At 39.2% G+C, this 18,297-nt stretch overlaps 1 protein-coding gene across 1 annotated transcript in view; it reads right to left on the bottom strand.

The window, feature by feature from the left end:
- Positions 1 to 18,297, bottom strand: part of med13a (mediator complex subunit 13a) — a 94,941-nt gene that overhangs the window by 28,936 nt on the left and 47,708 nt on the right. Inside the window, exons 4-8 of the mRNA XM_047378967.1 lie at positions 13,319 to 13,464; positions 2,717 to 2,917; positions 2,416 to 2,610; positions 2,150 to 2,315; positions 1,022 to 1,132 (exon numbers count right to left, since the gene is read on the bottom strand). Of these exons, the coding sequence (XP_047234923.1) occupies positions 1,022 to 1,132; positions 2,150 to 2,315; positions 2,416 to 2,610; positions 2,717 to 2,917; positions 13,319 to 13,464 (819 nt within the window). The remainder of the gene's footprint in view (positions 1 to 1,021; positions 1,133 to 2,149; positions 2,316 to 2,415; positions 2,611 to 2,716; positions 2,918 to 13,318; positions 13,465 to 18,297) is intronic.

Here is an 18,297-nt window from a genome sequence, read left to right as displayed (position 1 = left end):
TACATGGTTTTCAACCTTTTTTTATGTGAAGAAATATTTACATTTGTATCCCCCCCCCCCCCAACCGTAAAAATCTTTCTTTCAACTCTGAGCAAACGAGCTGTCCCTGCTGAAGAAACTGAACTGCAATGAATGTTGGCTAATTATCCAAGTACAATGTTTTACGGCTTTCTATTTGTAGACATTAGTTGTTTGATATAGCGTGAAAGGTTTTAGAAGCTGAAGAGGTGTTCAGGTGATAAAGTCAGTGTTTTCAATGCCGAAAAAAACAAAACATCAGACATCGGCCAAAAGCATAAAACATCGTGGAGATGAAAATGATAATTTTCATTTTATTAATATTTTTTCCCGCAGTTGCATAGATTTTTTATTATCTGGAGGTTTGTTTGCCATAAACCCAAAACCTAAAGACAGCAACAGGTTTTGTTTATTTATCATAAAGCATATCTTTATGTTGAAAGTAATCAATAATGTTATGTTTTCGTAAAATTGTGCAGCCCTACTGCTTACTCAGTTCTGCTGTGCCCCCTACATGACTTGTGACAAACGTCTTACGGCTTTCTTTCAACGTGCACGACTGCTAGCTGTTCTGCCAACAGATTCTCCCTATCAAGCTGTGGATCTCTGCAGCTTCTGCAGAGGCTCTCCCCACTCCATGGCCCCTCTTGGCTGCTCCTATAAATAATTCTGTCCTTGCCTTGTCTGTCAGTCTAAGTGGCTGGCCATGTGTTGGTAGGTCTGCAGTTGTGCCATTTTCTTTTCCTTTTGGATGATGGATTGAACAGTGCTATTTCTCTACCTTCTGATTGGTTCAATTGGTTGCACTTGATTCTATTTAGGGGTATTAGAGTAAAGGTGATGAATATAAATATACAACACAGTTTTAAGATTTGTGGAAATGATCCAGTATTTTACGTGGACCTATCATATAAAATCCCAATAAGAAAATCAACTATGGGGAAGTAACATGACAAAATGTGAAAAGGTTCCTGGGGTATGAATACTTTTTCAAGTGAGTTACCTGGAACAGCTGCAGTAGGACCTCTGTGAAGGCACCACAAAATCCCAAGCTCCAACTTTCTCCACCACCTCTTCCTCACAGATACCGTAGGGCACAGCCGAAAACTTCCGCCTATGGGTAGAGGGGAATAAAAGAACACACCTAAGCCAAATTCCAAAGTTGTCTTTTATGTAATGTTTTTCATGTGAGGAACCATTATTATGTTTGCCCAGAGTTCATTACATTGCACAAAGTGTGAAATAATAACGATCAGAATGTGCATCTTTGCTTGGTTTTCAGTGATATACAGTCCCATATGGTAAAAGCTTTGTCGTGTGGCTGCATCACTATCCTCTAGCAACAACATTTTGGCTGACAAGCCAAAAGCTAAATATAGCTGGCGTTCTGTGCTTGGTCAAGGGGCAACGGATCCCAGGGTGCATCCAATGTGCCAGAGTCACTGAAGCTGAATTACATAAAACTGGACAAAATTGCACACTATCTAATTATCTGCCATCCTCATTTTGTAAGTTTCAGCAAACGTCATTAATGTGTGGCAAAAGAAAAAAAACATTTGTTTACATATGATCTTTCGTTATCTCATATCTAAAAGGTTTTAAAAGCAAAAAAAACATTGGGAGCCTTTCATAACAGATTCTCGTGATCATATGGAGAGAGCCAGGAATCGTTTGTGAATGCTCGATTCAATTAAGCAAAAGCAGTTCTGGTTGCTGGCTGCCTTGTTTGTATCATTCCCTCCTAAATTTGACATTTGTTGGATCTGCTCCGATTGATGATCAGCAGGTCAAATACTGAACTATCTGAAATGCAACAAAACAAAGAGCTGCCACGACGTCTGGTCTTAACGTTTTTTGGTTTTGAGTTGAATAGAACTCCAATAAAGGGTAAGGACGTATGCAGTGATACATAAATGGGGGTAATCTTTTGAGTTCTTCATTTTTCTGTTTTCGTCATAAATGCTACCTCTATCACATAATCTGTTGCACAATCTTTCTCATAAATGTGTTATAGTCAGTAAAACAAAATCAGGATGTGCCAGTAGAAAATGTGATCATTGTATCTCTATTACATTTATATTTCAGTCTGGTAAATCTATGTGTGTTACTTTATAGACCGATGCACACTCACTTGTTCTGCGCTCTGTTGATATTGCACTCTTGCCAGACTCGCTCCACCACCTGACTGGCTAGCCTGCGTGGAATCTTTCCTCCATGGTGGCTTGTTCTGTCCACGCTGAATGCGTCAGATGATGATGATGGCATCTTAACCCACTTCTGGGCCGAATGAGAGTCCACTGGACAGAGGAAGGTCAGGGTTGACACCATAGCAAACAGAAAGAATCTGCTAGGGTGGGGATTACTACAGTCTTCTAAATGTTGACTCGGCACAACTACCTGTGTGCGTCTCCTCGGGTGATGTGGGAGGGGTGAGGGTCACCAATGACATGGCAGGCTCTCGCTGGGAAGCAGGCACTTGGTGACCACCCGGGTAGACGGCAGTGCAGTGAGAGGACCCCACAGGGGCCACAACAGGGATATCTGACTGGGGTACAAGCACCAGGCAGGCTGGGTAGACCATACGTACCCCACCTACATAAACACAAGCAGATGAGATGTTTAAAAACTAAACAAAACATAATGAAAAAAAAACTGATAATGATGTTTATTAGGCATGTAATTTAAAATAAAAACCGACCAACAAGGACCTCTACAGAGGCCAGAGAGTCATCCTCCCAGTCCATGTTCTCAGGCTTGTCCTCTGAAGCACCTTCCTTGTTACTGCGACTGATGGGATAAAACTGGTTCCACTCCTCGATCAGCTTCTGTGTGGGGGGGTCTGACATCTTAAACGACTGGCCAGTCAGTGTTCCCTTCAGGCCAAAAGGACTCAGGATGACTGGTGAGGAGGAAAAGGGCGACAGGGAAAAAAGAAAGAAATGAATATCCTTAGTAGTTTTCTTATTCCTCTTCACTGGCAACAGGTTAACACTAGAACTCCCAGAATTCTTACTCTACTAGAACTCCCAAACTCGTCATTTTGACGGCGAGCATTCTGGATGCGAGGCGGTGATGACGTCATCGTATTACATTGGTCAGAATGCTATAGGTTTTCTTGCACGTTATAAAATGATGGTTTTGACAAGAATTAATAATAGTATTTGATCAAAACCTATTATGTTTTATTATTATTTAGAAATAGTACTGGAAAATAATACAGAGTAGTGGGTACATTTAAAAAAAAGCTTTACTAATCTGACCAAAAGCTGGACAGCTCCATGTTACGCCCCCCTTTCACTTCGCGGACATAAACTAGTACTAAAAATGCCTTCAGCTCATCCACACTCATGTCCGAGGAAGAATCATCTCCTAAAACTCTGCAGGCCTCAGCCACCCTGCAGCCCTGAACGTGGATAAGCGATTTGGCGTCCACCAAGCAGAGGAACGCGGTCTGGGCATCTTGGATCTGGCGCTCTGTCAAGGCGTTCTGGCTCTGATGCCTCCGTCTACTTTCTTCCTCCCCTACTACTGTCCACACAGTGCCATCCTTTCCTAATAAATATCAATGTAAATAATAGGGCCGTCAAAATAGCGGCTGTGGTAGTTAGAGGTAGAAATACTTAGATATTTTATTTACTTTGTTATTTTTTTTAAATAGAGACATAGGAATACACAAGACACAGGTTCAGAAAACGTCAGGATGCCAGGAAGATAAAAGTTTTAATAAACCAGAGTTATGGCATGACAAATTTTCAAAATCGTCAAACTGACGGCCCGGGGAGTTCTAGTGTTAATCAAAGCCCTTTCCTAAATACGGATAGATTTAATTCTCACTCTTAAGCATCTGTCACTGGTATCAGCAATTTTCTACAACAGCACAACTATTTATTTTAAAATCAATCTCCTCCTTTTCAGGTTGGGAATATTTCGCCCTCTACTGTCCCACCAATTAGGTTTCTCTCGTCGTCTTTCCTTCCTGCAATTTTTATCCAAGTCTATCAATAAATTGATCCTCACTCTCGGTTATTATCTGCCTCAAAAATGTGATCATCTTTAAAGTCTTTTTTTTTCTTCCATATGCTTTCTTACAAAGACATTTCTATCCAAAGCAAGTAGGAGTTTCATGTTTTTAGCCCCTTAGTTGATGCAAAAAGGGGACTCCATGCAGAACAAACAAACAGTAGAATTCAGGAACCTATAGGAGTCATAAAAAACAAAAACACAATCACTCAGCTTCGAGAGCCATTAGCCAATGCAGATTGTTCCATTGAACAATGCATAATGCATACATGTGAGCACAGAAACCATCAGCATTTCAGCTGGTGACATGCATCCATATACACACATGGTGTTTCATCTCACTGCGTAGAATATGCAGGGTGATGTGGAGAGGGGGCATAATGGCTCAAAGAGTAGACTGTCTGGGTGGGTGTGAGAGTGAACAATTATTAATGTCCCCCTCTTCTCTGCCTTTCTGGTATGTCATTACTAGACTGGATGAGCTCTGTTCGTCAGTATTGATCCAGTGGCAGCACTGAAGGGGGAAAAAAAGGACTTCCTAGGCAGGAAAACAGCAGGGGAGCATGGAACAGAAATAGGCGGGAAGATTAAGGCAAGGTGCACTGACCTTGGTGACTAAACTGCTTTCTCACAAAACCCTTCATCTTTCTTAAATGTCTATTGGCATGGACCTTATTTGAGCTGATGCATGTTCCCCCACTAACTACTAGGGCCATGCAATTAAACATTAATGCAAATAAAATAAAAAAAGGGAAGGAAAAAACTTGTTCACGCAGGGACACTTTGGATTCAAAGACACGTGCTTGGATTAAAACCATGTGATGTGCAGGATTTGCTACTCAAACAACAAATCTGTGCAACCACCTGAGATTTAAGCATGGAGCAATCTATGAGCAACTAATAAAGAATGACTAGACGTTATGTTATATTTTGCCTTAAAATAGTTGCATAGGACTCAGTAGCAGCATATATATATATATATATATATATATATATATATATATATAGCAGATCTGTTTGTCGAAATGACTTGGTCTTGTTTACTATTAGTTGTGTCAATTATGCATTGTTTTTATTTTTTATAGTTTACAATTTATTATTTCGTATGTTAAATGACATGTTTAATATAAACTGATAAAGAATTTAAAGGAACACTTTGGAAATGTATCAGACCTCAAATGAAAAAATAAATTATGCTGGATATCTCCCAGCTGTAAAAAAAAAAGGGGCGCTGGTGCTGAACCTGCCAGTTCTGGTGTTCTCTGGCAAATGCCAGTTGCTACTAGAGGACATCGGACCCTCAGGCCACACTCATGAAGTTCATTTTTAATGGATTGGTCAGAGTCATTCACGCCTGTGGTCTGCAGGAGGTCACTTTGTAGGGCTCTGGACTATGTTCTATGTTTATTGAATTTATTTCCAGTTTGGAGTTTTTGTTCCAATATTTTATGGATACCAAATTGATGATTTTATTGTTTTTGGTTTTTTTTTATGTAACATTTGAATGATACTTTACCAATTATTTTAAGGGAAGAATAAACAAGGAGGTAATTGGGAAATGGGTTCTATAAGTATAATAAATGCATAATCAAATTAATTATTAGATTTTTTGTTCTGTAACTGAACAGCCCAACCAATGGCTTAATCTTAGAGATGCACAGAGAATTCGGCTATTGACCGGAATTGGCTGATTTTTTGGTTGTTCGAGCCTTACAACTGACCAATCGGTAAAAAAAATAAATCTTTTTCCATTCAGCGAACATATACTAAGCAGTCCAACTGTCTTGGGTTTAGATGTTTTTACTAAGTGAAAAGGCCAGGTCCTAAACAAAGTATCATTCGACATACAAGGAGCAATGAAGAACTCTGATCCCTTATCACAGAGCTATTTACCATGTTGTAGCAGTGCTATTATTTTTGCTAGGGGTTTTTTTGTACTTTTTTTCCTCTAATTGTAAAACAGTTATTAAAATCTTTTACCTGTTCCAAATTCATCATGATTAGAGATTTGCCAATCAGATGTTTGTGGCAACTATTCAGACAGAGTTGGCCATTCTCACTATCAGTAAGATGATTGAAAATAGAGGAAGCGAAAGAAACTGATTAATAGAAAACTATATTTGTACAATATGTCCAGACACGTCTGTGGTCCATTCAGGCGCCAACAGAACGAGAGAGAGAGGAGGCGTTCAGCAGACAGCAAAGTTGTTCTGTTTTATCCTTTGGAGCTATCAACCGCACCGGTATGGATTGGATTTAGAAATGTTTGCAGCCTTCTAGAGTTAAGGATCTACATTCTCTAGAATATCATACTGCCAATCCCACGAACTACAGTATTTGTTAGTATAAAATTGTAAACCAAGTTTTATATTAGCCAATATTAGCTCATATAAAAGCAAATCGCTAATATTAGCTTTTATGAGCTTTTGCACATGCCGTCTTTGTTTAAGATATTGGTAAATCTTTGTTTCACGCTGAGAGCTCTGTCTCAATTTCTTAGCATCACTTCAACTCTTCACACAAATAATGAACGACAGCTCACAGGAGAAAGGCTAGAAATAAATATATATTTCAGTTTATATTCTTATCTTAAAGTTCTTAAAGACAAATAAGAATCAGAATTATTATCGTTTTTGGAAGGTCAATGTACACCTCAGATCTGAAATCGGCCACGAAATTCAAATCAGCGCATTGCTACTTTTATTAATAAGTATTTCTGGTGTACTGAGTCCTGTCTTTGTTTGAAAATGTTAAAGAACGCTTGAAGGAACCGAGCAATGAGTCTAGCATGAGACTGTAACACCAAGTCCCAACAGGTCAAGGCTGTTTTGATACCAAGGATCTTTCTCAGTATTAGACAAGTTTCTGTGTTACTATGGCTAATTTCTGCAGTAATATGTTCAATGTTCAGTAGATATCTCTGGTGGATCTTAGTCTAAAGCAGACAGGAACAGAATAAAAAAAGAGAGCCAAAAAATACTATACCTATCCTGATCTGTGAACCAGTTGGAAAGCATCGTAAGAAGACTGATAGTTTTGCAGGAACAATCACAGTTTGTTCTTGGGTAAGGCTCAGAGGAACACACCTAAGAACAATAAAGACCTTGTTCTGTGCTGTGCTTCCATGTGGGAAACTATTAAGGACATACACAACATAAAAACACCAACTACACAACTCTGGTTACAAGAGAGTGATTTTTCTGTCAACAGATATACCGGCTGCAATGTGGGCAAAGAGAGTGATGAAGGAGTGGTGCTGTATTTCATCAAATCATAGTTACCATAGTTACCCAGCTCTTTGCCAAACTGACCAGGAGTGAAATTTTTAAGAGTCCAATTTTAAATAAGGAGGCTCTGACATTTTCTGTTAGGAAGACATGTTTTATAAATAGTGATGCACAATATATCTGCATTAACATCGGTACAGGCAAATTTTCGTCGTTTTTGAACATCAAAATTGGCTGCATAAGTAAAACTGGGCCGATATCGATAACAGCTGTTCATCTCAATTCTTCTTGTTGTTTGTGTTTTTGGGAGGGGGTGGGGTTGGCCGTCTCGTATTGTTTGGTGTTTTGTTTTAGCGCAGGATTGTGGGGTGTTTAACTGAAGCAGAAAAGCAAAGTGAGCAGGGTGGTCCTTTTTTTTTACGAGTCGAAAGAGTAGGGAAATGTATATAGCATATAATATTATTATCCGCCATAACAGCAATATTTATATCAGTTATCAATATCATCACAAATTTTCATATCGGTGCATCCTTATTTATGAAAAGATCAAATACTTGTGGAAATGTGAAAGATGTGGCTGGCTGGTGGAAGTGGAAGGTATGCCACACAGAAGCCAAGCAGGAACGATGCAGAGGTTTTCCAGGGAAGCCATGTATGAGAAAATAACAAAAGGCACTGTGGACAAATGCAGGATCACATTAACCTGGAATGACTGATTCTTATTTCATTTCATATCTTTATTTGATGCATTTGTTTTGTACAAATTAGAGTATTTACTGATAATTTGGTAAATGGACTGAACTAATATAGTGCCTTACCAGTCATACAGACCACTCAAAGCGCTTTACACTAGTGCCACATTCACCCAATCGCATTCACTAACGCTCACACATTCATACACCGATACGCAGATCGGTAGGCAACTTGAGGTTAAGTGCCTTGCCCAGGGGTCCATCGACATATGGCAGGAGGAAGCTGGAATCGAACCCACAACCTCTTGATGTTTTTTGGCGTTTTGCATCAGTGTTTATGACAACAAGCCATCTCCATATTTATATCCTAAAGAATATAGATCCTTACTTTAAATAGGGGAATTCTAAAAGTTTGCCGACATCTGTCATGTTTCATAAGAGACAGAAGTTTAAAAGCTGAAACATATAAAACCGACCAGCGTTGCGGTACTCCAATAAGCCTTCCTGTTAAGTGCAGAAAGTCTCACTCTCTCATGTCACAACATCTATGTGTATCCTTCCATACCATAAATCCTTCCCAACTGAAGCATGTTTTTGGAAAACCAAAGCATAGACTGGAAAATAGTTTATAGTATTCCTTCTCCTCTTCTTTCGCTCTCTTTCACTGCCTGTGAGTCTATCCTGGGCTCCCTGAAGACATGTCAGATGTGCTCAGCTCAGTGTAATGGACTGAGAGTTCATTACATTCACTCTGCGCCCTTTTATGAGGTCACATCCTGGAGAGGTCCGTATGTCGGAGCGCTCTGCCGCACAGTAAACCAAGCTTGGCAGAGGTGAGGAGAAATAGCGAAAGGGGAAGTATGAGGTGTTGATGGATGAAAAGGAGTGGATGTCAGCCTTTCCACAATGCTACGCTTGGTTAGCCAGAAGGAGACACACTGCGGCAGAGAAAACCCCAACCAGCACACATCACTCGATACCCAGAGCATATCTGCAACATTTGGGTGCATCAGCGTTCATTTATGATGCCTAACGAGTCCCGATTAGCAGTCCAACTTGAATAAATATCACCATGACACGTAGAAACGCAATATTTAAAACAGAAGAAATGTTACCTCACATTCAGGAGGTGGGATTGTTTGGCTTCTTTCAATAAATTTGAGTATTTATTGACTGGCAACCTGGAAGAAATACAATCATCTTAAATGAGTAGCTAAACCCATTATTTTCTCTGTAGGAATTCAAATGTCAAGTTACAATAGTGGTTTTATTTTAATCTGAGGCAGTAGTCTTTAACTGGGGGGTATTATCACCTCACCTCAGGAGGGCTCTAGAGACAGTGAAAGGCTGGCTGTAGAGGAACTATTATAGTGAACAGAGGAAGTGACCTGTATTAATATTCTGAGGGAGTTTACAGAATGATGGTTGAATCACTGAATCTGAAGGTTTGTGACATCCTATTTATTTATTCATTTATTTATTGATTTATTCATTATGTATAAAAAGAGCAAGTGAGACCATTTAGAAAAAGTCGTACAGAATCCCAATATTTATTTATCTATTTTGAACCGGCTTGTTTTTTTTTTTTCCTTCCAAAAAATAAAGTTAGAAGTAATAAAAAAAAAAACAAATTAATTAATATATATATAGTCAGTCAGTCAGTCATTTTCTACCGCTTATTCCATAGTGGGTCACGGGGGAGCTGGTGCCTATCTCCAGCAGTCTATATATATATATATATATATATATATATATATATATATATATATACATACACACACTGAACAAAAATATAAACGCCCTATGTCAAATATAAGAATTTTATTAACATTTGGGTTACGCAATATATAGAGAAACTCGAAGTATATTTTCAGATCTTCATATCGGCATTGATAACATCATGGTATGGCCATTTGAGGCGGATTGACAGTCCTTTGAAAAGAAAAACTAAGGGCAGAAAAACTACTTTAAATGCTTATATCATCCTATATTATATTAGCTGAAATCAGTACTGGCAGGTCAAAGCTAGCTAAAGACCAGAGATTGGTAAATGATCACGTAATTCTTATCATCTCTAATAAGGACGAATTGGGAATGGGTAAAAAATGAATAAATGGGTAAAAAAGAATAATTCCTAGCAAACTAATTAGACTGCTGCAACACAGATAATTTATCTGTGTTAAGTGACCCCAAAAATAAAGGCACTGAATGCAAGTACAGCCTCAGGCATCATTGCTCTTTAAGCGACGAATGATACTCTGTTTAGGGCCTAAATGCCAAATCAATTAAAGTTTAAACAGAACAGAACTAACCCATACATGCATCACAATCCATCACTGGACTTGAGTTTATCAGTCCCATTAATCTTTGCTCTAACCTACAGAGTCAAAGGTTTTAGAACACCTTTCTGATTTAATGGTTTTCTTTACGTTTATTTCCATTGTATGCAGATTCTCACTGAAGGCATCAAAACACACATTGAATTATGTAGCAAACAAAAAAATTGTAAAAGAACTTTGAATATGTTTTTTATTTTAGATTCCTTAAAGCAGCCGCCGCTTGCTGTGACAACTGAAATATTAACCTTCGTCCGCTCATGGAGAGAACGCCAAAAGAGCAAAACAGTAATCATAGCAAAAGGTGGCTATTTTGAAGAATCTAAAATATAAAAATGTTTAGAGTTATTTCATACTTTTTGTTTACTGAATATTTCCATGTGTGTTCATTCACAGCTTTGTTGCCTTTGGTGAGAATCTACAATGAATATAGTCATGAAAATAAAGAGACCCATTAAGTGAGAAAACTTTTGACCGGTAGTGTGTGTGAAAGTGTTCTGGGCCACAGCACCAGCCGCTCTCTGCCCAGAACAATCATTTCCTTTGAGCAGCTGGTGACAGAAAGCAGGATCATACACACAAAACTCCTTTACTCTTACCTTCTAACCTTTATGACCACCTTCAGTACTACCTTTAATGTGATCTTTGAGACTTATGCTGCAACTAGCTTCAAATTAAGGGCTAACTCAAGCTACATTCATACAGTATTGGTGTGGGGCTTAGAGACACCATATGACATCATTACAACCCATAGTGCATTGCAATTTAAATAACTGTGGCACATTAACGCTGCAATGATTTTCTTAAATGAAAATTAAAAACATATTTTTTTAATATCACAAATAGAAAACCAGTATCAATAGTAAATAAACTGGCCAAACATTTATTATGATGTCTGGTTTCTGAAGCAAAGGAGAATCTTTCTCCTCGCTTGATCAAGCTGTGGAGAATGTTCTGGTTGAGTAGTTAAACGAGTCATCACAGTTTCCTGTTTGATATTTGATTTTCATACACAGTCCTGATAATATGCTGCTAAAAAGAGCTAAAGCAGCTCATCACCACTATAAAGATAATAGAAATACAATATTACATGTCGCAATGCACTTGTTAAAAATAGCTTTAATGTGCACCTGCACTTCTAACTCATGGTAAGCTCCCTATATGATAACAACAACAACCGATTTGCCATCCAAAAATCCCACTGCTGAGCCGCACATTTTCCTATCAGCTACCAAAGCGCTGCTCCTAAAGAGGGTGAGTGTGAGAACATTGTTTGTCTAAATGAAAAACTGTACAACTAAAATGACGGCATAGTGAAAACCTTTACATCTTAATCTAAATTACCTTCTACAAAACACCAAGATGGATTTTTACCTTCCAATCTCACACTAAAGTCTAATTCAAACAACCTGTATTCTTGAAACATGGCTGAACAGAAAAGGATCATGTTTCAAATGTCTTCTCAGACACAAAAATGCAGTTATGAAATAAAGTCATATTAGAAAATATAAGTCAGAGTATACCATTTGTCACTCACTTCCTATAAGGGTAGGGCAGAAAGTAAATTCCAGTCATTACACTATGACGTCTAAATGAAAGGATGCAAGATGGCAATAGTTGTAACTTACAGAGCAGGGCTCGAGATGAGTGATGGAAGATCATTAAAGCTGCAGGTTTTTATAACTACACAACAACATCATCATCAAAAGAGACTGTGCAAGCTTTTCTTTCCCACTGGCTGAGAGCCATTCAGTGATGAAAACCAGCCTGACAGAAGATTATATGTGTATTATCTTCAGCAACAGCAGCCAGACCGGCACATGCAGCCTGTTAATATTTTTCATTCAAAGATAACACTTAGTATGAGCCTTTTATACTTTGTATTTCTCGTACTGAGCTTTACCAGAAACTAAGGCCACCACTATGGGCCTACTTTTTCTGTTGGATTCTACACTACACATTTATTTAAAAGATACTATGATTTAATGGGCCACATGAGGTAATACCAAGAGGTCAAACACGTAGAAAAGGAACAGTACAGACAGAAACCAAACACAAACTTAATACCTCTGGATATTACAGAGAGCTCCAACCTACTGATCATAGATCCAAAAGGGCCCATTATCCCAGGATTGGCTCTGATCAGTTTGTAAAATGCTAAACTCACATTGTTTCTTTCTCTACTCACTGACTGCATAAAAGCTAAGAGCATGTAACATTTTTGCTATATAAAAGCGTCAACCAACAGCTAGTACTTTGATGCCTTTAAGTGAACTTTTTAATCAATTAAAGTGTTTGAAGAACAAACATTAAATCTGTCAGAGCTGTAATCATACCTATAAAATAAAAAAACAGAAGAATCAGTATTGGCCAAAGAAAAGCCTGATTGATACTTGAACAGTCTGTGATATTTTACATGTTTCTAAGTGCTGAATATATGTGGTGCCATTTCAGAGGTTAAATGATGAAATACATCATGAAATTACCACAAAACTACAGCCTAATGTTCAAATTCTATTTAAACTACTGCAATGAAAAGGTTCTCCTCAGTTGACTTGATGTTATAAAAGCACAAAGAAAAACAAACGGCAGCGGTAGCTTGCTAAAAACTCCTGCTATGTCTGCGCACAGACGAAACAACAAACAGGCAAATACTGTGGTCCGGCTTATCTGACCGACGCCTTGGCTGGCCTTTATTTTGAAATGGGAAAATACGACAACACATACTGTCCTCACAGAAATTAGATATGCTCCATGCAATATCCCAGACTCAACTGGTAAACGTTTGACTCATCTGTAGCAAGATGATGCGTCCAGCCATGACTGTCTAAGGCTCCACTTAAGAGTCAAATTAAAGTAACATAAGCTAGAAAACCACAGTGTTTACCCAGTCATTTATCAGAGATTCTGCAAACACATGAAGCGGACGTGCAGTATTAGTGTTTTCAAATGAAACCCCAAACCACACAAGCTATTATAATAAGGAATCTATATTATGATTGTCCAACATGAAGAAAAGACCAACCTTGAAATGGGCTGGATGCCTGCTGGGCCAGAGCTAGATGCTCCTCTGTGAGATGGTAGATGGGCTGGTGCTGGTTGATCTCCACACTGGTGCACACGTTGCTCTCGCCGTGCAGAAAGAAGGTGAAAGCGCAGGACAAGTGCTCACTGTGAGGAAACAGATGCAAATAAAGAAAACGTGTGAGGTTGTTCTGAATTACTGTAACTTTACAATCTTGTCTGAAGTGGAGTTAAATCCTGTAAGGAAAGCCTAAACTTGCAGGAAGAAAAAAAGAGGGGGAGCCCAGATTACCTTCCTCATCTTTCTGTTCACAGATAAAGAAAAATAACTGATGGCAAAGAGAGGAAAGGCAGAGAGAATCAGATTTCATTATGCTTTAACATGTTTAACACATAGATTAGAAGGTTAAACCATCATTTCTCTGACACAGAGATGTCTCACAGCCTGTGTCAAATTGTTCTGAAAGCTGAACCTGTTTTTCACATAAACCTGCAGACAATGATTCAGGGCTTCTACATCTGCTTGCGTCAAAATTCATGACTATTCTACAATGACTGACTTCCTGAGTTCTCCTTACTTCTTAAAAATAATAAACACAAGAGTTCACGATGAAGCTTATGGATGTGCGACTCATTTCTACAGCAGTCAGACCTTAAAAAATGGAATGTGCAAAAACAACAGGCTGGTTGGATGGACAGACTGGACATATTGTGTTGAGTGTTTGGGATGGAAGCAAAGTCAGATGAAGGAATAGACTGGACTAATGAACAGACAGACAAAAAGTGAACTGGATGGACGGAAAGACAACTAGAAGAGCAGACCGATGGATGGTTGGATAGAAGGTAAAACAGATGAATGGAATAGATTGGAGAGATGGAAAGAAGAAGAGGATAGGGCAGAGGGACAGACAGATGAAAGAGTGAATTGAAGGAATGAGCAAATGGACGGGTGGATGGAAGAAGTGAGTTAGATGGTTGCACTGGATGGATAGACAGATGGATAGAAGGATAGGTTAGAGGGAGTGATGGAAGGATGGAAAAGTGGATTTGATGTACAGAAAGCCTGCAAGAAGGATAGACTGATGGACGGACAGAAGGAAGAGTGCAGGGGATAAATGATCACATGAACAGATCTACGAATCAATGGATGGATCTGTATGACAGGGAATAAAAGGCTGGAAACAGAAATTCTTTCTCCATGCTATATGTTTTGCACATTCTTTTCCAGACCTTGGAAGTGCTTTAATCAAATTCCATAGTTTTCCAGACCTTTCCAAACTGCTTCAGAACTGTGAATCACATGTGTTTAACAGTGCGTTCAGTAGACGGTGCGAATGGTTGTGACTTTTACATGTCCAGAGTCATGCAGGGTCTATTGCAGGAGTCAATATGGCAATGCTTCACAGGCATTTATGAGCGCTGCTGTGAGCTAGTGTGCTTCTGTCTGATTACTGTGTGGCCCTGTGTGTAAAACAAAGGGGTAAGCCCTGACTAACCCTGGCATTCTAGCCAATAAGCTCAGCAACAAAACACAGCCTCACTCACACACACACACACACACACACACACACACACACACACACACAAGATCTTCTCTGCTTCCAACAACGCCTGCTTGTGCCGGTCTGACCTCAGCTGCAAAGCAAAAAAGACAAACTACTGAGGGAAAGCAAGGACAAGCAGTGAGGAAGGAGAGCAGCAGGGTAAAATGCTGAGCATTGTCTGCGGGTTTTCCACTCTCTGCCAGCACACACCCGAGCATACACACACACAAACATGCAGAGAAAGGAGACAGCACAAGTGACAAATGACTGAATAAGAGGGGACGCAATGAATTTGGAAGTGGATAAAGGAGGGTTGCCTCCCTGTGGATTTGGTTAAGCAAATATGAGTCTTTTCTCCCTGACACTGGTGCTCCGACACTCCTACTCTGCAGAGGATTAAAGACAAGGAGCAGAGAGAGAGAGGTAGACGTAGAGGAGGAAAGACAGAAAGCTTCAACAACCTAATGGCACCCATCAGGTGAAAAGGTGGTTTTCAGCCCACATGTCTCAGTCAGTGTTAGCTGGAGATCTGAGATCCTTCAACCATCTACAAGACAAGGATGGGGAAAGAGGGTCCATCTACCTTACATTTAGGCACCACCTATTGCATTCAATATCTAGCAAAAATATTCATAATCCTTTAACTTTTCTACATGTTGTACCTTTACAAAGCACAAACTCCGGCGGATTTTAGGAGACAAACTAACACAAAGTAGCGCATAGCTGTGAATGGATGGAAAATTGAATAGGATTTGGCCATGTGTTTCAGTGTCATTTCTTTCTTTGCTATTATACAATATCCCCACAACATATGGGTGTAATGTTACAAACATAGTTCAATTACTTTTGGAAGGCAAAGCCAGACAGCAGGTACACTTTACTTGTGTTAAAAGTTTTTAAGCCATTCTTTTCTTTCCTCAGCTTGCTCCTGAGCTGCAGATAATGATCATCTCTGAAACATCTAAATGGATTGTTTAATCAGAAGGCTTTTCTACTTATAGGGAACCACACTGTATTTGTGAACTGAACCTTGCACGTCTTCTCATCGCTGCACTCGTGTATGACAGCCAGCCTCCACAGTACAGGACTTGTCAGCATATGCATGTAATAATTACAGTGCGAATGTACAAAAAAAAAATAAAAAATGGCTGCACTGATGTCATTCACTGCTCTGACACCCTGGCTGGCAAATTACATCAATCCTCTCTACCCTCATTAGCAAAGAGCAGAGCGAACGGAGCATTTAGACAGCTTCACGTCTGACCTGTCAGTTCCGATTTTAGCCGGTAACGATTTTGTTTTATAAATGACATTGCAAGGTGTTATAATGCCACAATACACCTTCAAAGTTCCAATCTTATTTTATTGAAAAACATTGAACAATACCTGTGAAACTACACAAACTTGTTCAACTGCATGAGGTTTCAAATATATATGAAATGTTTAGGGCATTGCAGTTCCTTTAGTCTTTAATTTTTCACATAAAAAAAAAAAAAAAAAGGTGGATGAGATCGGTTTCACATGAAAGTATCGGCTGATCACCGATCTCCCAAAATTAAGGAAATCTGGGCCAATTGATCGGCCCATCATTTTCAGCCGTGAGGGAAATGCAGGGATTTCTACATCCAGGGTTTGTACACATGTTACATTTCAAAATGTTATACTTTTTCAGACTCCTTGTTTCAGGGTTTTTTCTGAAGTTTTTTTTAAAACATTCTGGACATTTGAGGAGAAATTATTCCCCTTCATCTGTAAATAAAGTGCTATATGTTTATTCCATTGACCAGGAAACCCCATGCTGAAACCGGCGACCGATCTTCATTGTGATTTAGCGCTGCAATGCTGTTTTACAAGCTCTATAACTCTTGTATTTGCCAAATTTCACTTTCACTTTCATTGCAAATCCAAAAGCAGTTTTAGTGCTTTGTTGGCATTTAAGCAGCCATAGTTTTAAGGGCCACAAGTCCAGTTTAACCTGAATTCAGATTTGTTTAAACATTAAACAGTGAACTGGCTCTTTGTGAATCAAAGGTCCAAATACTGGTCAGTATAATGTTAACATCAAGTGTGATGTGAAAAACCAAAGATCTTATTTTATCAGTTTTTATTTCACATTTATTTACAAAGGTACATTTCAGTGAGAGTGACCTGTTGAGATAAAAAATCTGACTAAAAACCTCTGCACTCATTACATTTTATTATATTTGTGTTTTTGTGCAAGTCAATATATTTCGAAACTCACCAAGACTGTATGATTAAAACATGGTTCCTTCCAAAATCTAAAAATGGTGCTGCACGTTTTATTCGGTCCCCTTTACTCTGATAGTGCGCTTAACCATGTACACATCGTCCCTAAAGTGAAACACGGTGGTGGCGGCATCAGACTGTGGGGATGCCATACTTTGGCAAAGACCGGACTGGAGGAGGCATTTACCTTCTAGGATGACAACACAACGCATACAGCCAGAGCTACCATAAAATGGTTTTGATCCGGCATGTTTTAGATAACGCTGAATAGATTTATAGTTATGCACTCCTTTGTATTGGTCTACCACATAACAGCACAATAAATATTGAAGTGCCTGGTCGTTATGATAAAATGTGGAAAGGTTCAAGAGGTAATTTGCAAGGCAGGTATATCCTTAATCACTAGTAACTGTATTCTGTCCCACTTGTTAGGAGAAAAGGAAACATTTTCAAGGTTGTTAACCTGACTGTATTCAGCTGGGTTTAAATGCCCAGTAGAGGAAGCTGGAGAAAAGCAGAACACAGGTGAGAGAAGCTGGGAAAAAACGGCTTTGACAAGCAGTCACCTGAAGGGAAGCAGAGAGCTAAACACAAACAGAAGAAGGAAGCACTGGTGTGCTGCCAGGTGGGGTTGGGAAAAGTTACCTGGGGAATTTGGGCACATGCTGGCACAAAGAGCAAGAAAGCTTTTTGTTTGGTAGGTGTGTCATGGTGCCTAAGTGGTAAAATACACTACTTTCACTCCAGTGTGTGCCCAGGGAGAAAGTAGCGGGTGTTTTTTAACCAAACAGGGAAGTTGGACAGGTTAGGAAGATAAAGGTGTTCTCCCAGCAAGGTGCTAAATGGTGGCAGTAAATGTTTAGCGAGATTAACAAAGGTTCAAAGAGATGCATTTTTAAAAGAAGTGAATTAAAGCAAAGCTGTTAATGTGGCTGATACACAGGTTGTCTTCATAGTTTGCTTATGCACATGAGGGAAAAAGAGGTGGAAAAGGTGGCCTTGAGAATGTGTGCAGAGGGAGATAAAATGTGTGTGTATTCTGCAGACACCAACAAAAAACATAGCATCCTCCACTCACATGCAAAGAAAACCTGACACTACACTTTCACACACATCCAGACACACATACAGATACGTCTGCACTGAGAGCAGGGAGAGAGGGCTGCCATCTGTGGCTCAGCAGGCAGAA

This window comes from Girardinichthys multiradiatus, chromosome 11 (genome assembly GCF_021462225.1).
Source record: "Girardinichthys multiradiatus isolate DD_20200921_A chromosome 11, DD_fGirMul_XY1, whole genome shotgun sequence".
NCBI classification, from domain to species: domain Eukaryota; kingdom Metazoa; phylum Chordata; class Actinopteri; order Cyprinodontiformes; family Goodeidae; genus Girardinichthys; species Girardinichthys multiradiatus.
Note: the sequence above shows the minus strand (reverse complement) of the source record. Positions and strands in the feature narration are given on the sequence as shown.